The sequence below is a fragment of the Callorhinus ursinus genome, unplaced genomic scaffold (assembly GCF_003265705.2).
Source record: "Callorhinus ursinus isolate GAN/ISIS: 27379988/994484 unplaced genomic scaffold, GSC_fseal_2.0 scaffold30, whole genome shotgun sequence".
Classification (NCBI taxonomy): Eukaryota; Metazoa; Chordata; class Mammalia; order Carnivora; family Otariidae; genus Callorhinus; species Callorhinus ursinus.
This window is the reverse complement of record NW_027397092.1, coordinates 8,128,983-8,153,967: the sequence shown is the minus strand read 5'-3', so window position 1 is coordinate 8,153,967 and position 24,985 is coordinate 8,128,983. Positions and strand designations below refer to the sequence as shown.

General features: G+C 42.1%; 1 protein-coding gene, 1 long non-coding RNA gene and 1 pseudogene across 9 annotated transcripts in view; 1 reads left to right on the top strand and 2 right to left on the bottom strand.

Moving 5' to 3' along the window:
- SNX24 (sorting nexin 24) overlaps positions 1-13,858 on the bottom strand; it is a 155,283-nt gene extending 141,425 nt beyond the window's left edge. For 2 of the 8 annotated variants that reach the window (XM_025860918.2, XM_025860917.2), the window contains exon 1: positions 11,343-11,460. In XM_025860918.2, coding sequence (XP_025716703.1) covers positions 11,343-11,402 — 60 coding nt within the window. In that variant the 5' untranslated portion in view covers positions 11,403-11,460. Of the gene's footprint in view, positions 1-7,216; positions 7,472-11,342; positions 11,461-12,534 lie in introns of those variants that run through there. The other 6 variants (XR_012374187.1, XM_073878582.1, XM_073878581.1 and 3 more) reach the window with 6 other exon arrangements.
- On the top strand, positions 12,632-17,890 carry LOC141370281 (uncharacterized). The gene is made up of 3 exons (XR_012374188.1): positions 12,632-12,771; positions 15,700-15,842; positions 17,690-17,890. It is a non-coding gene; the product is annotated as an uncharacterized lncRNA (long non-coding RNA).
- A 4,023-nt stretch (positions 17,891-21,913) lies between these two features.
- Positions 21,914-23,739, bottom strand: LOC112815136 (protein FAM3D pseudogene; annotated as a pseudogene).
- Between the last annotated feature and the right edge of the window lie 1,246 nt (positions 23,740-24,985).

The following is a 24,985-nucleotide window of genomic DNA, read 5'->3' as shown; positions in this document are numbered from 1 at the left end:
CACAGTGGGGAGGAGGGGGCAAGGAAGATCGTCTATACCACAAGAGACCCCTGATGGAGTCTCTTAGTAATAAGACGCCCTGTGATTAAAGTCAACGGAAAGCTACAACAACCCAATTCAAAGAGGACTACTAATGGCTCAGACCCTCCAGGAATAAAGATTTGAGTCTCCCTACCTGGCACAGATCCACAACCAGGTAGGTGCTTGCTGAAGGCAAAGGGAATACACAGTGAGTAGTGAAAGAAGGTAGTTATAAATACCAGCCATGACCATGTGACGAGTTACAGAAATGAGGACTGTAATTGTCCAAAGTATTCCCTCCTTTTTTGTCTTCGGTATGCTTATGTGCATATCTATTAACATATATATAGCAAATATTTTTTTCTTTCCTCTCTTATCACCTTATCATGTAACATAAGAGGTATTGCCTTTATATCATAGAATTTAAATATTGTTAACTTTTACATCAAAGTATTTAAGTTGTGGGATATCAATGAAATGATCTTCCCTTTCTCAAACTGGCAAATTTTCATTCATCCTTCCAGAGCAAGCCTTCATGTCAGCCAGCCCCAAGCCCACAATACCAGTACAATGCCTGGGAGAGGTAAGCCCATAAGACATAATCACAAGAACGAATGCTTGCTCTACGTGCCATCCGTAATCTTGACAGTAAGAAGAATATCCACCAGCAAGGTGCAGAGAAAGGTGAGGGTGAAGAAGGAGAGAAGCTAATAGTTTCTAAAACAATTCCTAAATTCCTAAATTCATCTAAATTCAAAGAGCTAAGGAAAGGTGGCCAGTAGGACTCCACTCACATATTCGTTCTTCCTTCAAGTAAGAATTATAAGGTGAAAACCTAAGTCATTTGCCTTGTTAATAAAAATCAACAAGAGGACAATAGCTTATTTCAAATACCCACCTACCAAAAGAAAGAAAGAAAGAAAGAAAAAGGAGGAAAGAAAGAAAAGAAAAGAAAAGAAAACAAAGGAAAAGAAAAGAAAAGAAAGGAAAGGAAAGGAAAGGAAAGGAAAGGAAAGGAAGGAAGGAAGGAAGGAAGGAAGGAAGGAAGGAAGGAAGGAAGAAAGAAAGAAAAAAGAAAGAAAGAAAGAAAGAAAGAAAGAAAGAAAGAAAGAAAAAGAAAGAAAGAAAGAGAGAGCAAGTAAGCGCGCCTGGGTGGCTCAGTTGTTAAGCGTCTGCCTTCGGCTCAGGTCATGATCCCAGGGTCCTGGGATGGAGTCCCACATCGGGCTCCCTGCTCGGTGGGGAGCCTGCTTCTCCCTCTCCCACACCCCCTGCTTGTGTTCCCTCTCTCGCTGTGTCTCTCTCTGTCAAATAAATTTAAAAAAAAAAAAAATCTTAAAAAAAAGAAAAGCAACTTCAAGGGACACTAGCATGTTTCAAAAATGTCAAAGCTAGTCATCAGAATGAGCCAGCAAATTACAATGGATCTACACTGAGACACCACTGCTCACCTTATCAGGCTGGCAAAAACCCAAAGGCCTGACAACACACTCAGTTGGCAAGCTTGTGAGGAATTCAACTCTCATAAACTGCTATGGGAATGCAAAATAGCACAATCCCTAAGGAAGGGGATCTGACAATATCTGGCAAAATTAAGTATGTATGCATGTACCCTTTGATCCAATAACCCACTGCTAAGAACCTATTCTAGATACCCTGACAAAAATGCAAAAAAACATATGCACAAGGCTAGTGACTGCAGACAACAATGAAGAAGAACTAAGCTGTAGAAAAGGAGTGTGCATCTTGATATATGCCCCTGGGGAGTGAACTACAGGATACACTGTGAAGTAAAAACCAAACAAACAAACAAAAAACAGGTGGAAGAAAATGTTTTCATATACTACTGTTTAATTTTAGACTACTGTTTAATCTAAGGGCACAAATGTACCTGTATTTGTTTCTTTTTGTTCTAAGTTTTCATTTAAAGAATCTCTACACCCAACGTTGGGCTCAAACTCACAACCCCAAGATCAAGATTGCATGCTCCTCTAACTGAGCATCCAAGAGCACCTTGTTTCTATTTTTTTAAATGGAAAGATAAACTACAACTTTTTTTTTAAATGGTCATCAGGGGAGGGGACGAAAACAGAATGAAGGGAATATAAAAAGCAGCTAGATTTCAGCAAATAAATCTAATGCAGTATACACTTTACACAATATAAAACAAAATCAACTTCTAAAAAAATTCCTACCCTAAGTATACAAAAGAAAATGACACTGGGTAGCTCGTTGGGAGTTATGAGCAGAGAAGAACCAATCCGAGTGATTTTGAAACAGTCACTTGATTGTACACTCTTAGTGGGATAGATCAAAGAACAAAAGAACTTTTTTATTTAAGACTTTATTTATTTATTTGACAGAGAGAGACACAGCGAGAGAGGGAACACAAGCAGGGGGAAGTGGGAGAGGGAGAAGCAGGCTTCCTGCTGAGCAGGGAGCCCCCGTAGGGCTCGATCCCAGGACCCTGGGATCATGACCTGAGCCGAAGGCAGATGCTTAACGACTGAGCCACCCAGGCGTCCCCAAAAGAACTTCTTAAAAAAGAAAGTTTTAAGCTGTATTCAGTAATCATGTTGTTGATGGAGTACTGGTATTATAATGGAGACACACTGATGCGTATAATGTGAGATAAAGTAAACTGCTAATCACCTGATATTCCATCAATGTCAGCATCTAAAGGATCGAGATTTTCAGTGCAGGAGAAAGATACAGCTGAAGATAAAAGACCAAGACAACAATTCCTGCTGTCCTCAACATATCATGTATTTGATCTTAAGAGAAACATTCTTCTGCTCCAACCACTGAAAAGATTTCAAAACCTTCACAAATACATTGTGTCCAGATCATAGTCTCTATCATTTCCCACTAAAAGTAACCAGGGATCTTTAGAGAAAAACCTAATTCCAGATCTGGGGCAGGAAATGTAAAAGATGTACCTTGTTATGCCAGGAAGCAAGGAGTTACCAAAGACCCCTAAGGTTATGTCAAGGACAGAACCCAACTTGAAAATGCCAAATACGAAAATGGCCAAAGAAGGACATAAAGTATATAAGAATGATAAATGCAAGGGACCCAACTACCTCAAATGTGCTGATATCCACAGATCCCTAACAATACTGATTTTTTTTAAAAGCCAGCCTCTGTGATAATCTTTGTGATCTTTGGAGGCAGCCAGCTCATTGTTTTGAAAAGTAAATAATCAAAGAAAGAATCAGGCATTTATCCTGCTTTTCCTATTAAAAACTACATCTCACAGTAACTAACTTACCGAGGCAAAGTTGCTTTGTATACATGTATCCAAGCCAATAAATGAAGAAAGAATAAAATTAAACTATCAATACTTAGCAACCACTAAGGAATGTAAAGATCTAGGCAATGTTCATCAGTGGTTGCTAGCATCACATAACAAATCTGAAAATGATCAAGCCTCTACCATTGTATGGCGTAAGGAACTGAAAAAGGTGTTAATAATGACATAGGAAGGCATGCCTGGGTGGCTCAGTCAATCTCAGTGACATCGTGATCTGAGCCGAAATCAGGAGTTGGATCTCAACAGACCGTGCCACCTGGGGAACCCCAAGAGCTCATCATTTTAAAAGCTAAATAAAGGGGTCAGTCTCTCCACTGCTCTGTATGTTGACATTTTCCACAACAAAACAGGTACTTTCAAAAGAGAGGGGAGGAGGAAAACAACAGAAAACTGAAACAGAAAAGACATGAAGCAAAATAACAGAAAATTCCATTACAAATCTGAATGTGTAGGGGCACTTGGGTGACTCAGTAGGTTGAGCATCTGCCCTCAGCTTGGGTCATGATCTCAGGGTCCTGGAATGGAGCCTTATGTTGGGCTCCCTGCTCGGTGGGGAGTCTGCTTCTCCCTCTCCCTCTGCCCCCGTGTCCCGCTCATGCTCTCTCTCTCAAATAAATAAAATCAAATCTATTTAAAAAGTTATTTTAAAAAATCTGAATGTATTTGGAAAGCCATCATAAGAATGCAAGGTATGAGTCTGATGGCCCCTGTGTTTTGGAGGGATGCTGGGGGGATGGAAGAGAAGGCAGGAGGTGAGAAGCATGTATCTCCATGCCCTCTATGATATACACTACTCACTTATTTAAGTATATTAGCCTTCAGCATCCTGAGGGGGAAAAAAACACACACAGGCAGTAAATAAGGCTACAAAACTATACCTGAACTGAATGAAAGTTGTAATAAGAATACCAGATGATTCCATGTAAACTGTTACTTCTGAAGTACTTCAAAGTATTTGCAAATAATTTATTTTATATAGCATAAGTATCTCTCCTGGACTTTTTGTTTATATTACTGACATTAAAAAGCTTAAAAAAAAAGAACTTGAAGGCAGTCCTTATTCAAAATAATAAGAATAATCACAAACATAGCTAGACACCTCATTCCTAGCACTTTGCAAGAATTATGTCATTTAATCCTCAAACCACTCTACAAGGTAGGTACTAGTATTCTCCTTTTTTACAGATCAGGGGAAAAAAACAGAGGAGATTAAGTGGCTTGTCCAAAGTCAGACTTTGTTGGAGGCAAAATTTGAATGCAGACAGCATGAATCTATAGCCTGAGCCTTTGCCCTTAGACTGTGTCAGCCTCTGTCCTAAACCTGTGGAATAGTCTAAGTGGGCTTTTGCCAAATGGCAAAAATTACACATAAAGTATCCAAAATACAAAAAATCTGATTTGATCTGTATGGCTTCATTTCTAATGCCATTCCTGCCTCATTTCTCAGACACTGTGCTGTAATTTGGACTACTAACTTAGTTGCACATCAAGTCGGACAAAACTAAATGCAACATGATATCCTGGATTGGACATTAATGGAATCCAAATAAAGCCTGGAGCTTAGTTAACAGACATGCACCAATGCTACTTTCCTTGTTTTGACATTACCATGGTAATATATGATGTTAAAACAACAGGGGAAACTGGCTGGTGGGGAGAGGGGTATACAGGAACTCTCAGTTACTAACTTTGTAACTTTTCTGCAAATCTAAAATTATTTCACGATTAAAAGTTTATTTTAAAAAACATATAAATTACAAAGTGAAAACTATTCAAAAAAAAGAGATGAAAATGTATTTCTTGCTCAATGAAAGCAAAGTTAATTTTGTCTCCAAATTTCTAAGCACCATACTTGCAAAATTCAATCCTCTTGTACCTATTTGGTTCTTAGGTGAAGGTAGCATTCTATTGGCTAATGTTCAAGAATATTTTCACTTTTGGGGAGTCTGGGTGGCTCAGTCGGTTAAGGCTGGGACTCTTGGTTTCGGCTCAGGTCCTGATCTCATGGGCCCTGAGATGGAGCCCCTCGTGGGGCTCCGTGCTCAGTGGGGAGTGTGCTTGAGATTCTCTCCCTCTCTGCCTACCCCCACTTGCACAGGGCCATGGCCCCCCCCCCCACACATTCTCTCTCCCTCTCTAAAATAAATAAATTAAAAAGGATTTTAAGAATATTTTCACACTTGTACTTCCTGTCCTTAAGGGTAAGGAACATACCCTACACGTGCTTGATTTAATTATGCAACACACATTGAATGCTTGCTTATGCTGTCAGTTTACCATGAGTGAGGCACTGGGCAGCTATGTCCTTGTCACACAAAGGCCTCCTTCATCATACATGCTTATAATGGGTGACTCGAAGATATTGTGGCGGACACTGTGGTCTCACTGTCATGCCTACAGGGTTAGGTGTCAGGAAGAGGCTGACCTCACTCCCAGCTCCAGAAAGGCCTATTATCTGAACTCCATCTAGTTAATGTAGCCTTGCCACAGCGACTGGTTCACATGGCCCCGGCCTCAGCCAATCACCACAGAGAATTCCCCTGGCAACACGATGGGTTGAAAAACCAACTGGGGATAACAAGATATGAAAGGAGATGGATTTGTTCAGAGCTCCTGGGGAAAAACAGTGCCCGTGCTCTGAAGAAATACCCTCTCTTCTTCTGCAAGCTGTAGCGCGCACACACACACACACACACACACACACACACACACACACACACACACGTTTAATCTGCAACTTATTAGCTTTCTGTCACCAGATGGAAGCTACTCTGGGGATGAAAGCACAGAGGAGGGCTACTCTTGGGTAGGCAGGTTGCCCTTACTCAACCTCTCATTCTCACAAATACAAAATGCAGTAAAAATACTTCCTGCAGATCACTGTTAATTCCAAAGAAATGTCTACATTGTGGTCATGCTAAAAACAACAAAAACAAATAAGAATCGGGAGGATACTAAGGTATGGCTAGTTTTGTGTCACTACTGACATTTTGGTTATTTTTTTTTTTTAAAGTCTGTACCGGTCAGATATTCAAAGTGAAACAGTTACAGGTGAAATTATGTCCTGGATTTGTTTCGAAATATTCCAGAATTTTAAAAAATGGAAGAATAAGGGGTGATAAGTGAAGTAATAATTTAAAATACTGAAGGTGAGGAATCGGTAAATGGTTCCTTATATTGTTCTGATTTTGTATTTTAATCCATAAAATATTAAAACAATGATCCCTGCATGTCTCAATATTATGATCATGTATATATGAAGCTGCCTTACGTAGTGAAAAGCATGATACATCAAGTAAATCAAAGAGACCAGAATTCAAGAAAAAGATACATTTGTGTAACCGTAACACAGTCACAGACAGTTAAAATGAACTTGAAAAACCATCTAATTCAATGCCTTGAATTTAACAGCTATAAAAAAATGAAATCTAATACATTCAAACTTTATGCTGCAGCCTAGGCACTAATTCTACTTTTGTTATTTACCAACGACATATCTGAAAATTGAAAATACCAGCCTATACTCGCACCCCGGACCTGCTCACCCTCACAGCCAATGGACTGTTCTCCATCCTCACTTTACAAGACCACTCAGCCACATCCAGCACTTTACTTCCTGTGAAGCATCTACCATTCTGTCTTCCCACTTCCCACCCCTGCACTTCCTTCTCTCCCCTCCCCCAGGATGCAGTGCTGAGAATTCTTTGCTCATGCAAATTCTAGGATTTTACCTTAAGTCCACCAACTTTCTTCACTCCACATTCCCTTCCTGGGAATAGCATTAACTGCTATGCTTTTTTCATCCTTTGTGCTGAATGACCCTCTAGAGCTGAATTTCTAGCCCAGACCTCTATCCTGAGCTCCAAAATCAAACAGCCTCACCAATCACGAAAAACGCCAACAGGTCCCCAAATGCAATCTCCTCCTTGCTTCAGCTCTGAGTTGGCCAATGGCACCCGCATCCAGGGGAGTCACATTCCTGCCTCACTTCTGATCACCAGGTCCTAGAGATTCTTGCTGTCTTCCCTTCCCAGTTGCCTTAGTTCCAGCTCACATCCTCCCTCTCCTTCCTGGTCCTTCTGCTAGCATCCCTTAAATGATTAATACTCCAGGGTCATATTTCTAAACACAAAACTCATCACGTTACTTCCTTCCTCAAACCCATTGTCTGGGGCTGAAGTCCATACTCCTTTCCAGCTCTTCAGGCTAGTGAGCTGGTCTCTCTCCACCTCTCTCTGTCAGGTGTCCCCTGCACAATCCCTCCTGCTACTGGAAACTCCAGTCTGCACCCTGACCCCCTTCCACCCACTGAGCTGTTTCATGCTTCATAATCACTGCTCTTCTGGTTTTCTTCTCCTATTAGAAGACTCATTCATTCATTATTTATTCATCACACACGTACTGAATTCTTAACTATGCGATAGGCCCTGTGCTAGAGCACAGCAGTAAAAACTGGCACTGTGCTAGTCTCAAGGAGTTTAGAGCCTGGCTGGGAAACAGACAGTAAACATCTAAGCTATGGGGACGGAGGGCAGGTAGAGAATAGGCTTCCCATGAGGTAATATTTGAGTTCACGTGAATTTTGTTAGAAGATCCTCTCCTGATTCTTTGTAAACTAAAATGACTTAGAAGGGTCCCCCCCTCGCCTTTTTTTCCTTTCTTTTTTTTTGGTTTTGGTGAATCTGGGAGTTTAAAATGCCTTTCCCTTGAGATGAGATTTTGTGCTGAACTTCCTTCTAGAATTCACAATGCCAGCAAAAACCGAATCAGATGTCAAAAGTCTGCATTCCTAAGCAACCCCCAACCCCACACCACACATGACCCTAAGGCAGTGCAGAAATGCTCTCTTCCTCCTCAAGACTCCAGATAACATCAGGGCACCCTAGCCCTTCCCTACCTTGCCCCTCTGGCTGAGAATGCCTAAGGCCAGGAGCAACATCCCTTTACCTTTCAATTCCACACTTAACATCACGCAAGCCCACGGCCAATGTTTAAGGGTTCAAAAGGCAAAAATTCACTCTTTCAAGGTAAATTACCTTGTGCATCCGAGCATAACTTTGTATAAACTTCTTGAATAACAATTGAGCATTATCGGGGCGCCTGAGTGGCTCAGTCCTTAAGCGTCTGCCTTCGGCTCAGGTCATGATCCCAGGGTCCTGGGATTGAGCCCCACATTGGGCTCCCTGCTCGGCGGGAAGCCTGCTTCTCCCTCTCCCACTCCCCCTGCTTGTGTTCCTGTCTCACTGTGTCTCTGTCTAAATAAATAAAATCTTAAAAAAAAAAGAAACAATTGAGCATTATCTATGAAAACTTCAAAAGGCCCAGAAGTACCACTTCTAGTTAAGACTCTACAAAAATCCTAGCAGGAGGCATAAAAAAAAAAGCGATGTACAGGGATGTCTCATTTCAACATCTGACACAGTTGCTAAAAATTAGAAGCAAATGTCAGCGGCCATCAACAAGAGATCTGGGTAAACAAATGATGACGTGTTCCTTAGGAGGAAGATCCCCTTGCCAGTAGCTAGGAGACAGACCTATCCATATCAGTACAGAAAGATACTCATGTTGTAGGATGACAGTTATAGTCAAATTCTTACAATTTATTCTAAGAAAAAAACATATGTTTTCATGGCATACAGAAAAGTCTCTAAGAAAGCACCCCCACATTTTATGTTTCCAGGGCATGGGACTAGAAGCAAGGAAGAACCACACTTCTTTACTATAAACCTCCAATCACCGAATTTATTTGAATGCAATATTCCTTAAATATTCTTAAGTAAAAAAAATGCTTTTTACTCTGAAGTATACATTATTTCAGGAAACCGAGATTATGTTTTTAAATTCTGAGGGTTTTTTAAAAGATGAAATGTTATTCACTGCTAAATTCCCAGGACCTAGAATAGAGACACCAAGCAGGCAATCAGTTAATATTTCCTAAATTAATAACTGCTGTGCAATTATAACAAACTATAGAAATGATCCCTGAAAGTATAGTCTTCTGTGCAATTATGAAACAGCTAGCTGCTCAGAGGGAAAGAAGTATCCAGTATCTGCTTCATTGACTCACATAGGAAAAAAATCACTTGCAGAGGTATCTTAACAATATGGTTATCAAATCTAAATGAGTTAGGATTTTTTTTAAAAAGCAAGCTTTTAAAAAGCACACAAACTCTCATCATATAAGCAATCTCCAAACTGCCACGTTTGCCAAGAAAAGAGCTCCTTCCAAATCAATTTAAGTCACAACCTGGCACATGCCTGGTCGTAATACGAATAATCAAAAGATATGGGAAAACACAGATCCTGTAAGAGAAGAAAATCAGTAATGGTCAAAAAGCCATTAATTTTGATCTACTTCAAATTTGGATCTACTTCAAATTCCTTATTTGGGGAGGTAAGTAACTTTTAGTTTGGAATACTGAGACCACCTTCATCTAAACACATCAAAAGACCAAACAAGCAGGCTATAATCTTCAGATCCCAAAGAATGCCCCACAGATGGCAGGCCCTCCATGACTACTGATGGGTGTGTGTGTATGTGTGTGAGAGAGAGAGAGAGATACCTCCATGACTGCTGATGGGGGGCGGGGTGGAGTGTGTGTGTGTGTGATACCTTGACTAATGAAAGACAAGCAAGGTTTCAAGGCTTTAAGGAAAAGGCCTTGCACAGGTTCAAATTTAAGTTCAATTTCTCCTTCCTTCTTTTTTTTTAAGGAAGATGCAGAATATTTAACCAAATATTAATTCATTGGGAAGGCTTATTTATATAAATAATGGCCAAACAGACCTCAGATGCCCCCCCACCTTCCCCGCAAGTTTCCTCCCCAAGGGAAGGCACTCAGTACTTCTTTTGGGACACTTGAACACTTGAACCCAGAGGTCTACTTAATCCTAAAAACCCACATACTCCCTGGATTTTTTTTTTTCAATCACTACTCTTAATTCTAAAAACTCCCTTGAGAGGGAGATTTAATCCTCCCTATGAAAACACAGTAGGTCCCAAATCGCTTGTCACCAAAACCCAAGAATATTTAGAGGAGAGGAAGGTTAAAATACTCTGCCAAATTACTGTAACTGGTGTTTAGCAAGTGAGTGAGTTAGAAATGAATAATATATCAGTCCTTTCAGATTGCCCTCTGCAATCTCCTCTGCCTACCTGCTCTTTAACAACTGGATGTAAATTCTTCCAAGGTCGAGCGAGCGGGAGGCATTTCTCCCTCCGGCAAAGCCCGTCTAGAAGAAGGTGTCTAAGTTCGTTGGGAAATCCACCACCTACAGTTTACTTAACTAAACTCGTCCAAAGGTCCCAGGCCCGGGTCTTCACCCTCCCGACCCATTCTGCCACTCTCGAGATCAGGAGCCCCGTTTCTCAGTTCTCAGGGATCAGGCTTCGGGAGGGAACAGGTGCGCAGTAAGTACCTGATTATGCCACTTCATGGCCCACCAGAACTAGGCGAAAAAGAATAACTTTGGAAGCCATCTGAAAGCAACGCCCGTGTTCACTCTGGCTAATAAAGCGCTACAAATGATGATTTTTTTTAATTAGCATGCTTCCCATCTGAATGAATCGCACAGAACTTGGAAGCCAACATCGACGCGCCGCGCAGCCGCTCGGGTCTGGGCAGAGCGGGCAGCTGTGCCAGACGCGAACGCAGCCCACCCCGGGCTGCAGAGGGCGGGCGGCGGGGAGAATGGCGAGCGCCGCGAGCGAGGGCTTGACTCCCGCCGCTCCAGCCCCGAGGCCGGGAGCGCGGCCGGGAGGGGGAAGGGAGCGAACCGGAGGAGCCCCGGGCGCCCGCAGCCGCCGAGCCTGGGGGGGCTGGGGGGGCGTCTCCCTGACAACCGCGCCGGGGCGCAGCCCAGCCTCAGGCCCCGGGGCGCGGGGGAAGGGAGGGCAGCCAGGGGGACCCCCCCCCCGCGCAGGGCTGGCGACGGCCGGGGGCACCTCCGCCGCTCAGCAGCCGCGGTCCCGCCTCGGGGGCCCCGTCCGGCCGCGACCCGCGCCTACCGTGTATCCCCGCTCCAGGTCGCTCTCCTCGTAGCGAAAGGACGGGATGTAGACCTCCATGGCCGCGCCAGCCGGCCGGCGGAGGGCGAGCGGGGGGCGGGCTCGCGGCCGCAGCTCCGCCCCCGGCCGAGCGCCCCGCCTCCCTGCCCTGCGCCCCCGGGACCCGGACGCTGAGCCGCCGGGCCCGGGAGCCGCCTCCGCCCCCGCCGCGCGCCGCGCTCCCGGGGGCTCGGGGCGGGAGCCGGGAGCCGGGGGCCGGGGGCTGGGCGGCGGAGGGCGCGGGGCTCCGGGGACCTGGGTCCGGGCCCACAGGGCGGCGGAGCGGAGCTGGGCCCGGAGGAGGCGGGGCCTGAAAACCTGTGAGTCTGCAGAAAAGGGGTGTGCGCGCCTCCGCGCCAGGCGCCGGGGACCGGGCCGCACCCGGGCGCTCCCTGCCCTTCGGGCGCTGGCTGGCGCTGCGTTTGCATTTCGCCAGACACTGCTCTGAGCGATTGCAGGGCGGCGTGGAGCTGAAAAGCAGGGGAGGTCCTTGATGCTGTTCCCGATGTTTGCATTTTCGTCTTAACTCTCGGTTGGCATTCACAGCAGTGAACCCTCCCAACTTTTACCAAGACTTTTGTATTTCCCCTTGAGTCCAAGGTCAACGTCTCGTTCTCAGCAGACAAAGCTGGGAATGGTATTATCATATAGAACCCGAACGTCAGCGGGTCACGGAGACACACACTCTGGCTTCTTGCTCCAGTTTTAAAATGAGTAGCTGTTTGCGTGTTTTAACCGTAAGAGAAAACACACACACACACACAAACACACACGAAAAAGAAAAAAAGAAAGAAAAGAAAGGTGAGGGCCGGAATTTGCCTGTTGGGCCAGGACCAAATAACCTGAAAGTATCTAAAAGATGAAGTGATCCACTTAAGGAAACTTGATTATCAGGTTACCTTCGTAAACTCCGAGTTTCTTCCTTAGGTCAGAGCATGGAGAATAGAAACTTGGAGGTGACTTGTTTCACTTGGAGTGACTGGTCACTGCAAAGTGACCTCGGGCAGTGAGCTTTGGGGCTGCAGGCGCACAGAGGCTTCTAAATCAGTGTGCTCTTGAGGCCAGGGGGCATTGCAACTTGGTAGACTCTAAAGTTGATGCTGAGCCCCTAAGTCATGGAGAAGAGGAAGAATCAAGCCCTTCAAGAACTTACCTGATGGGGACCTGTGGAGCCTTCTGCCTTAGCCTCCTCTGAAGACCATCCTCCTCGCCCACACACTTGCAACTCCAGGATCTGCCACTCAAGAACTCCGTGCCTCGGCAGAAAGCTGTGCTGTGACCAGACCACCCTTCCTCTTCTGCGGGTCAGCACCATCTCACTAGGAAACAGCTCTAAGGACACCATGCTGTCTGAGTTCAGAGCCTGGCTTGTGGTTCTCTTAAGCCTCTGGTGACTATCACAATGTACTGTGTGATTTATTTATCTGCATGACCCAGGAGGTGTTAGGGTGTGTAGCTTAAAAAAAAAAAAAAAAAGTTTTTTTTTTATCCCCTGCTTGGCCTGTTGCCTGGCACATTGTTCTTGAAAGCTTTATAGAAGCATTTATTTATTTTTTTTAAAGATTTTATTTATTTATTTGACAGAGAGATAGCGAGAGCAGGAACACAAGCAGGGGGAGTGGGAGAGGGAGAAGCAGGCTTCCTGCCAAGCAGGGTGCCCTATGCAGGACTCGATCCAGTACCCCGGGATCATGACCTGAGCCGAAGGCAGACTCTTAAGGACTGAGCCACCCAGGTGCCCTTATAGAAGCATTTAAATATTCAATCTTTACAAATAGAGTAGAATGCAGCAGGTACTGTAGCAGATACTGTTACATACCATGTCTCAGTACTAAGCTTTTTAATAACCCCATGAGGAAGTGTTATGTGCAGTAGGACTTTAAAGACTAAGAATGAGTGTTTCTGAATATTGTTTTTAAAATAATAATGATGAGGCTCCTGGCTGGTTCAGTCAGAAGAGCATACACCTCTTGATCTCCGTGTCATCAGTTTGAGTCTCACACTGGGTGTAGAGGTTACTAAAAAAAAAAAATTAATAAAAAAAAATTGTGAGTCTTAAAGTTTAAAAAATAAATAAATAAAACAAAATAATAATGGCTGCTGATGGCAGAAGACCGAAACAATTTCCAGATTGGTTGAAACAACTTGTTTAAGTCTCAGTTTGTAGGAGTGCTGGCTGGCTCAGTCTGTAGAGCATGTGACTCTTGACCTCGGCCTCAGGGTTTGAGCCCCACGTTGGTACAGAGATTACTTAAACATAAAATCTTTAAAAAAAAAAAAAGTCTCAGTGGGTAATGTAACCCAGGACTATGTAATCATAAAGTCCTCGCGCTAGAGACTGCTGATCTAGCTTTTAAAATGTTTTCTATACCTTCCTTTCCCCAAAGCTTGCTAGTAGCCTGGCATATACCTTTTTGTCTGGCATGGCTCACCTATTTACCTGTTGAACTTAAAAGGCAGAAATGTGTGGATCCATGAAAATCTGACAGATGGTCGGGGTGCCTGGGTGGCTCAGATGGTTAAGCGTCTGCCTTCGGCTCAGGTCATGATCCCAGGGTCCTGGGATGGAGTCCTGCATCGGGCTCCCTGCTCAGCGGGGAGCCTGCTTCTCCCTCTGCCTCTCTCTCTGCCTCTTATGAATAAATAAATAAAATCTTAAAAAAAAATCTGACAGATGGTCCAAGTGAAGCCTATTTGTCGTATTCTACTAATTTTTGGAGTCTACTAATATTAATATTAATTACATTATTATATAATATATAATTATATCATATAATATATATGATATAATTGTAATATAAATATAGTATATAATATTTATAATATATATTATATAATATGTAATTATATAATATATAACAATGCATTAATATGAATATTAACATTATTTGTTGTATTCTACTAATAGCAGTGTATAATTTAATTTTGCCTTGCCGAAAATCTACATATCTCTCAATATGTGGGTGTGTTCTGGAGGGTTTATCAGCTCAGCCATAAGTGGGATTGATATTATTTCAATGTTATTCTTCCTAGTAATTCTTAGCAGGCTAGGGATAGCAAGAAACATTTTTAAGTTAATAAAGTTTAGCTACCATAATCCCACAGCAAATATTCCTACTCAGCGTCATATAAGGGAGTGTCCTAACAGTGCCAATAATTTCATTACAACTTTTTTTTTTAAAGATTTTATTTATTTATTTATTTATTTATTTATTTATTTACTAGAGATAGAGATTGAGCATGAGCAGGGGGCAGGGGCAGAGGGAGAGGGACTCTCAAGCAGACTCTGTGCTAAGCCCAATGCGGGCTCCATCTCACCACCCTGAGATCATGACCTGAGTCAAAATCAAGAGTCTGATGCTTAGCCAACTGAGCCTCCCCTTTATCACAACTATTCTTTCAAATTTTGCTGGAGGCCCTCACCTGTGAAGACTTTTGCTTAAGAGGTACAGATATTGGGTAGGAAGACAGAAAACTAAGGCTGTAGATGAAATGATCTACATAGAACTGAGTCAACTAAAAAATGATTAGAATTAATAAAAGAGTTTTGTAAGGTGCCATATACTAAATCAATGTATACTACTCAAAAGATTTCCTATAAAATAGCTTTCTTACACACCAACATTAATCAGTTAAAAAATAACATAGGGAAAACCAAAAGATTTCATTAATAACAGTATTTAAAACTGATAATGTCTAAGGATAAACTTTACAACAAACATTCAAGACCTTGTGAAGAAACCTAAAAAACTTTATTAAAGGATGTAAAAGAAGATCTGAAAATAGTTATATCATCTTCCTGAATGGGAAGAATCAATTTTTTATTTTAAAGATATGAGTTTTCACCAACATGATTTATTAAGTTAATACAATTAAAACCCCAACAAGTTAAGAAAGTGGCAAGCAGATTCTAAAATTCATTTAAAGAATGAATAGGTCAAGTTTGAACAAGAAGAAAAATGATTGAGGGGATAAGTTAATTTATACGACATCAAAACATATAAAGCCATAGTACAGATCTTCCTTGATTTACGATGGGGTTATGTCCTGATAAACCCATTGGAAGCTGAAAATAGCATCAAGTTAAAAATGCATTTAATAAACCTAACCTACTGAACATCGTGGCTTAGCCTAGCCAACCTCAGACATGCTCAGAACACTTCTGTTAGTCTCCATTTGGGCAAAATCATCAAACACAAAGCCTATTTTATAATCAAGTGTTGAATATCTCATGTAATTTATTGAATACTGTACTGAATGTAAAAAAAAAAAGATTGTTGTAAGTATAACAGTTGTTTACCCTTGTGATTGCCTGCAGCTGCCCAGCATCACCCAACAGTATTGGACTGCACATCCCTAGCCTGAGAGAAGATGCAAATTCAAAATTCGAAGAATAGTTTCTACTGAATTCATATCGCTTTCGCACCATCATAAGGTCAAAAAATCTTGAGTTAAACCATGGTAAGTCAGGAACAGTCTGTAATGAAATCAGTGTGATCCTGGAACAGAATGAGACAAATGATCAAAGGAACCAAGTAGTCCAGAAACATAACCCTGAATATATGGTGACATAATATGGAACAACAGTGTTATTTCAAACTCATGGGGGTTAAAAAAAAAAATTAAATATATGGTGTTTACATAGTTTTCATAAATGTTTAAATTGTAAAATTTTATTATATGTTAAAAATAAATGGTGTTTAAATAAAAAGTATAATATATAGTTTATGGATAACTGGCTATCCATTTGAAAGAAAAATAAAATAGGTTTTAAAAATGAATTCCATATATAGTAAAAATCTCTATGAAGAACCAAAGCTATAAAACCTTAATGTGGACAAAGTCTTCTTATTACAATATACAAAATGTCAAAGGCATTAATGGAAAGATATTTTAGACTATATAAGGATTTAAAATTACACTTGACCCTTGAATAGAAGTGGGGTTAGGGGCACTGACCCCTCCCTTGCAGTTGAAAATCCATGTATAACTTTTGACTCCCCCAAAACTTTACTAATAGCTTACTATTACCAGAAGGCTTACCCAGAACACAAACCTTCAGTTAACACACACTTGGTATGTTAGATGTATTATATACTGTATTCCTATAATAAAGTAAGCTACAGAAAAGAAAATGTCGTTAAAATCATAAAAGAAAATATACATACAGTACTATACTGTATTTATAAAAAAAAAATCCACATATAAGTGGACTTGCACAGTTCAAACCCATGTTATTCAAAGGTCAACTGCAATGTAAACCAAAGACCGCAAAGTTTAGAAAACATTTAATAAAATGAGAAAGATATTTCAACATGTATAACAAAGGATTAATGTGTATTTTATATGTTAAGAATACATAATTTTTTAAATGGCAGAATAGGAAATGGACACAGTTTGAATAGGCATTTCCCAGAAGATTGCAAATGGACCCAAAAGTCTGCATTAATTATCTATGAACACATAACAAATTACCCCCAAATTTAGCTGCTTAAAGCGATAAACACTTATTCTCTCCCACAGTTTCTGTGGGTCAGGAATCTTGGAGCTGCTTAGGCTACTGTCAAAATGTCCACAAAGGCTCAGTCATCTTTAGAGTCTACTTCCTGGGCCACAAGTTGGTTCACTCACATGCCTGGCAAGTTAACATTGGTTGTTGGCAGGAGACCTCTGCTCCTGACCACGTGGACCTCCCTATCAGCCCCTCTAAATGTCCTGAAGACATGGAGGCTGGCTTCCCCCAAGGCAAGAAATCCACAAGAGCTCAGGGCAGAGGTCACCATGATTTTCTATCGCTTACCCTCAGAAGTCATACTCCATCGTTTCTGTAATATGCTACTGGTTACCCAGGTTGACTTTATTCCATGTGGGAGGGGACTACACAATGGCTTAAGTCTCAGGAGGCAGGAATTAAATGGAGCCATTGTGGAGGCTAGCTACCCCGTAACTGAGAAGAGATGCTCAAATCCAGTGGTAATCGAGGCAATGCAAATTAAATAATGAGGTATCACTTTGCAACTTTTAGACTGGCAAAAATTTCAAAGGTTATTCCAGTATTGGCAAGGATGTGGGGAAATAAGTACTATTGGTAAGTCCGTAAACTGTTAAGTCTCTGAAAGACAAGCTGACAGGAGCTATTACAGTTCTAAAGGCACATAGTCAGTCTACAAACCTCACTTCTGTGTTAACTAACTAAAATTTATTTTTATTTTTTTAACTAACTAGAATTTAAATAAAAACTTAAAAAAAATTAAAAGATAAAGCATTATTTTAGTATTTATTTAAATATTTTATTTATTTATATTTAGAGACAGAGAGAGAGTGCGCATTAGCCAGCGGAAGGGCAGACGGAGAGGGAGAATCTCAAGCAGACTCCCTGCTGAGTGTGAAGCCTGACGTAGGGCTCCATCGCACGACCCTGAGATCATGACCTGAACTGAAACCGAGAGTCGGATGTTTAACCAACTGAGACACTCAGGAGCCCAGCATTATTTTAGCATTTAACAACAACAACAACAACAACAAATAAAAAAAAGAAAGAAAGAAAAGAAAAATAAAGAAAAAAGAAATTTCACTTCTGAAAGTAGTTCTCTATGTGCAGGGCAGGAAAAGTATGTACAAGAATTTGATGGCAAAAAATTGGAAACAAATTCTATCATATTATGGATTAAAAAATATGTTAGTGTATCTATACCATGAATACAATGTTGCTGTTAAAAAACCCCATGTAGAGATTGTTGAGTTAGGATAGCAAATTGAACATCCATAACTAATTTCACTTCTTCCTCCAGCCCCAATAAAAGACAAGGAGCTTTTCCTTTTTTTCAAACCCATAAAAATAGGGAAAACAGGAGAGAGGGAACAGCAACAAGATTTTTGTAAGCTAGAAAGCAGATGGATGAGAAGTAACTGTTTTAGCAAACAAGAAAAAGCCAAATTTAAATGGGAAAGCTGAAAACCAACCTCATTTACACAGCACAAGTCAAAAGACTCATCAACAGGGAAGAGGGAACAGCAGGTACCTCTAGAATGGGAGGTAGCTGGCTAAAATAAGGAAGATGGAGTGAAAGCTGACAATCAGGAAAATCCCTTAATCCCCTCCCTCCACCTCCACACTGTTCTGGAGGGTATGCCCTCAAGAAAGAGTAAAAGAGAGTCTTTGCATTGGAAGTTGATAGCCTGGCTGAGGACATGAAAACTTTTACCAAAAAATAGCTAAGGTCTGGGGTTTGGTGACGATATACGTATCAAATGACGAATGTTGAAAACTTACAGAGTCTTTCAGCTATACCTTTACCTTCCAGGCAGGAAACAGGAAAAGTAGTCTCTGGGAAATCTGAGCAGCCCAAGAGGAAAAATCTGGAAGCACCCACATTAGAAGTTCCCTACAAATTGCCCAATGATATCACTCTTCAGTGACACTCAAATTTCACAGGTCCCATGACTATGCTCAGAGCATCTAATCAGCTTTCACTTCCCACTGCTAAACAGGAAGTTATCCAAAAATTTTTTTTAAGATTTTATTTATTTATTTGACAGAGAGAGAGACAGCGAGAGAGGAAACATAAGCAGGGGGAGTGGTAGAGGGAGAGTAGTCTTCCCACGGAGCAGGGAGCCCGATGTGGGGCTCGATCCCAGGACCCCAGGACCACGACCCGAGCCGAAGGCAGACGCCCAACGACTGAGCCACCCAGGCGCCCGAGTTATCCAAAAATTAATAGATGTCCGAGGAAGCCGTCTAACATGGAAGAGAGACCAAAATAGGAAAATAATTTTGAGGAAACAGACACAGATAAGAAAATAATTTTAAAAGTAAACTGTCACTAATATCCTCAGAGAGATACAGGACTTACAAATAGGAATGGCCCAGAAAACAAAAAAGTACATTCAGAGAGTAGGAACAGGGATAGAATATAAGAAAAACAATGGCCCTAGTCCAGGACATCCAATATCCACATGATAGGTCTTACAGAAGGAGAAGACGAATACAGAAGGGAAGACATCATGAGCAAAACAACTCAAGCAAATTTCCAGAACTGAATGTCATGTTTCCAGATTAAAAGTACCCACACTGGATGAAAACAGACATACACAACAGCAAATCCCTGTAAGATTTCAGAACGCTGGCGATAAAAGAAGATCCTACAGACTCCAGAGGGTGGGCAGGGTGGGGGTGGGAAACAGCTTATACACAAAAGATCAGAAAACAGAATGGCTTTGGAATTCTCAACAGCAACACTGGAAGCTAGAAGACAATGAGGCAATGTCTTCAAAATTTTAGAGAAAGTCATTTTCTCTAAAAGTGATAAAAATTAGGTAAAATGAAGTCTCAAAAGTATGGCTTCTATGCATCCATTTTCAGGATACTCTGTATATCCACCAAAATGAGGGCTGAATCAAGAAAGAGGAGGGCATGAGACCCGGGACGTAGGGACTAAACCCCAGGAGAAAGCTAAAGACACTTCCAAAGCCAAAAGTAGGGGACATCCAAGAAGACAACAGGTCCAGAGAAAATAGAAGTCCCCAGGAGACTCTGCTTACAGAAAACAGTCAGGCTAGATTACCTGATGTGAGTGGTCTTGGGGGAAAATGGACTAAGAGACTATGTGAAGACATGTGAAAAATTAGCAATATATTTTAAAAAATGCACCAACCAAATGAAAAAAATCAAGGCATGTTTTACCTCAGGAAAAAAGCAGGAAGTCACTGAAAACAAGGGAAGTCTGAGAAGCTGTCACAACAAACAGGAACAGAAGGAGACAAGAAGACTAAATGTAATGTGGCATCCTGGATTGCATCTTGGAACAGAAAAAGGACACTTAAGGCAAAAGCTAAGAAATGTGAATAAAGTATGGACTCTAGTTAATAACAATGTAATTAATACATTAACAAATGTACTATACTAATGAAGATGTTAATGGGTGAAGGAGATGGAGAGTAGAGGGGAACTCTCTATATATTATCTTCACAAAATTCCATAAATCTAATACTGTTCTAAAAAATAAAGTTTAAGGGGCGCCTGGGTGGCTCAGTTGGTTAAGCGACTGCCTTCAGCTCAGGTCATGATCCTGGAGTCCCGGGATCGAGTCCCGCATCGGGCTCCCTGCTCAGCAGGGAGTCTGCTTCTCCCTGTGACCCTCTTCCCTCTCGTGCTCTCTGTCTCTCATTCTCTCTCTCTAATAAATAAATAAAATCTTTAAAAAAAAAATAAAGTTTAGGGAGGTGGGAGGGGGATGGGGTAACGTTGGGGAATGGGCATTAAGGAGGGCACTTGATGTAATGAGCACTGGGTGTTACATGCAACTGATGAATCACTAAATTCTACCCCGAAATTAATAATACACTGTATTTTAACTAACTTGAATTTAAATAAAACAAAAAAAACCACAAAGCAAACAAAAAAATTTATTTTTTTAAAAAAGAAAGAAAATCATGATTAGATATACTACAACTTTCCTTGACGAACAATATTCGTATAGGCACAATATTGCAAGTATTAAATACTGATTTAACTGGAAATTGTTAACCTAACTACACTTGAAGGGGGGGTGGCATGAGGGTGTGAGGCAGTCAGATGGCAGAGGAAGGGAACTAAACGTCCATTTGCCATAAAAAAGGTAAGTAGATGATGTCTAAAATTGACAACTCAAAAAATAGCAGGAAATGCACTTTACTTAGAAATAAACGGTAGAACAACAGCTAAAAATAGTTTATCTTTTCAGGAAAGAGACTGGGAGACTGGGGCCATGTGGGGCAAAGAAACAGTCTATTTTGTCATTTAACCTTTCCAATGCTAGTTTATTTTTTCCCCACTCATCGTTATATATAAAATTTGGTTTATACATATTTGTTGATTTTATTTTTAAGTAATCTCTACACCCAACATGAGGCTTGAATGTACAGCCCTGAGATCCAAGAGTCGCATGCTCTACTAACTGAGCCAGCCGGGCACCCCACAAAGACCTCTGCCCCTCTCCCCTGCTCATGCTCTGTCTCTCACTCAAATAAAATCTAAAAAAAGAAAAAATGCCCATACAACACTAACAATATCATTTTTGAAACTTAGGTTTCCTCTGACTACTTTCTTCTTTCAGTGTTATCATTGCATCTACATCTCTCAATTTGTGCCTGTCTCATTAGTCTTTTAAATTCTTATTTTGAAATCCCTTTCCCCTTGACTTTCTCTCACACCCGGCAACAATCCCTAGTTCTGAATGAACCCAACCATCTGTGTGAGGTCCTGCTTCCTCATGACTGAAGAAATGATACTTTCTTTGGTTGGCTTCTCTGTAAATTCATGATCTCCAGACTCATTCGAGTTGTTTTTGTTTTTGTTTTTTAAAGATTTTACTTATTTATTTGACAGAGAGAGACACAGCGAGAGCAGGAACACAAGCAGGGGGAGGGGGAGAGGGAGAAGCAGGCTTCCCGCTGAGCGGGGAGCCCGATGCGGGACTCGATCCCAGGACCCTGGGATCATGACCTGAGCCGAAGGCAGACGCTTAACGACTGAGCCACCCAGGCGCCCCCCGTGACCTCCTCTTGATGCAAATTTATCCTCTCCACAGGGAGCTTAGACGGGGACAGCTCCCCTGGTCTAAACCTCTCCCCTCTGGTGGGGAGCCTGCTCAAAAGGGCTTTTATCCTTGAGGTCTTTGGCCCCTAAGACCCAGCTATCTCTGAAGCCCAGCTGCTTTGCATAGGAACTGCCCAAGTTGGAGAGGAGCTTCCTGGTCTCATCATTCATTTTGGTTCCTGGGTCATCATGGGAGGCCCCTAGCACCAGCGTGCCCTCTGGGATTTCTTTTAAGGAATTTTACTCCAGACATTTCCTGTCAGCACTATTCCTGTGGTTCCGTTCACCAGGGCAATGTTCAGGCCTCTGCCCACGTTGTTTTTCACAGGACTCACGATCACAGGGTTTTCGAAGCACATGGTGGGGGCCCATGACGTTAGCAGCTCCACTGCTGATTTTAAAGGCAAAGAAGTTGTCCAGGCAGGGCTTGCTGAGGCCCCCCCTTGGTCCTTGTGACCTGGATCTCCTCGGAGTCCAAACCCAGCCAGCGGGGCAGAGAGTCTTCATGCTGAAGCTGATGTAGCTGCGAATAAAGATCCATGCAGCGACCAGGGCAAAGATGAGGGCCAGGAGGTGAAACACACCTGACACTCTCATCTTGCCCAGGTGAGGAGCGGCTTGGGGTCAGCGTTAGCCAGGGTAAGGGGCTAGCTTCTCACTGTCCTGCCCATGCCAAGCAGGGACTCTGGCTTCAGGGAAGCAGGGTGGGGAGGGGCAGGGGCGGTGAGGGCTCTTCCAGCCCCATGTCCCTCCTGGCTGAGTCCCTGACTGTCCCCTCAGCACCTGCCGGGCTCTCCTGTCTCCCGAGTCCCCAACCGGCTCACCCTGCCAGCCCGTGGGTGCTCTGGAAGCTCCAGCTCCAGTATCCTTGGGCTCCAGGACCCCCAGACTCATTTGAGTCTTTACCCCTCTTACTCATCTGTTTGTTTTCTAAACACTTATCATTTCCTTGACCTGCAATCTTTTGACTTTCCTGTTGATATCACCCCCTGATGGCTTAATTTCCCTGCTTCCCCAAGAAAAGGGCTTTCAGTCTTTTATTTCCAAATACATGCAACCTTCCCTTTCTTTTCATTCAGAAGTATCTCTCCTTTTTACTGAGACTCTTTCCATCTACTGGACTTCTTAACTTCCATTTTCACCTTAGATATTAGTTTTACCCAGGACTTGTCCTCGGCAAACTAATTTCATTGTTTGTTCTCTGAAGCTGCTTTCACGAACAATCATGGTTTGAAGGGACAGAGCATGTTCACATTTCCACAATGATATACAATATCTAGTTCTGACTTGTTTTCATATTTTCATGTTGGATGTCCAAAAGTACCTCAAAGACAACACGCCCCGAAGAATTTCATCTTTCCCCAAACCTACATCTCCCTCTAAGATCTCGGTTAAACAAAGCAGCAATATCGGAAGTCATCAAAGCCCAAACTCTGGGCATCATCCTAGACAACTTTCTTGTATTTTCCTGATCTCAATCCATTGCTTCAGGGCCTGACACAAAGCAGAGAATGAACAAATATTTATTGAATGAAACTTACCCACTTTTATTTCCATTTGCTTGAACAATCTCCTTTTCTACTTCCACTGAGTGGTCAGACCCTCACCATCACCTGGCTGACTGCTGACCCATCAACCACTATCACATTTTTATTCTCTGTATTTTTTCTTCATTGTTTACTACTTCCTTTGGTCTATGGGACATATTCTATACAAAGTTCTCCACAAACTTCTTGTGGGTGGAAATAAAGTTCTCTCCCTAAGCAAGTCCCACATGTCTGTCACCCTTCTTTCCTTTGTCCCTGGGCTTCTTTGAAGGTCTCTAGCTCATTTCTTTTTTTTTAAGATTTTTATTTATTTATTTGAGAGAGAGAGAATGAGAGATAGCACGAGTGGGAAGAGGGTCAGAGGGAGAAGCAGACTCCCTGCCAAGCAGGGAGCCCGATGCGGGACTCGATCCCGGGACTCCAGGATCATGACCTGAGCCCGAAGGCAGTCGCTTAACCAACTGAGCCACCCAGGCGCCCTCTAGCTCATTTCTTGACAAGACTCATTTGTAGTGGGGATAGTTCTGAACTTTTGTTGGCTGAATACAAACTGATTATAACTAGAAGGATTCACCCCCACCCCCCGCCCAACCCCACTCCATTTCTGACCTTCAGCCACAGGGCTCCAAGAGCAGATCTCAAGGGTGGTGTTCTGAGAGGAAACCCTTCTGGTAAGCCCATTTATCTAGTCAAGCACACACCCATTTTATTCAAGAAGCCCCAAATACTGGTGAAATAACCAAAATGCAGGTATTTCACTCAGCTGGAGATATTACTAAGATATTACTGGATACGTAATAGCTAATATTTATTAAGCACTTGCTACTGCTGAGAAATTCATACCAATTATCTTCATTCCCTTAAGGAGCACCTAAACAAGTACTATTAGTACTCTCCATTTTACAGATACGGAAACTAAGTTTTATAGGAAAATAACGAGCTCAAAATCAATGACGTAGATTCTTGAGCCAGAGTTTAAACTGGTGGGCTAGATGCATAACCACATACATCTTGTGGCTGTATCATACTAGGTTCTACGAAAACTAACAAGGGCATAGTCATTCCTCAAGGGGCATACATACTAGTCAAAGCAGGGAGGCCAGACAACCATCAGCTATAATGCAACAAAGCCATCTGCCAGTATGGTCTGAAAGGCACAAACAGTTACTAGAGTCCTTCTAGTTAGGAGTCTAAAAAGGATGTATGGAAGATGTGGACTTTTTAAATGTGGCCTTAAAGTCTAAAGAATGGATAGGATTTAAACGATTGCTGGCAAAAGGGAAAAGGTTAACTCAGACAAGGTAACATCAACAACAGCATGGACCCAGGGAAGTTTGGAGCATGCTCACAAGACGGGGGCATCACGTGATTAAAGCAAAGGTAAAGGTAAGACCAGGAAAGCAGTAGTTTGAGACCAGATTTTTTATCATTTGGAGCTTTGTACGGAGGTCTACTGAGAATTTCTGTGCATGGTACTATGG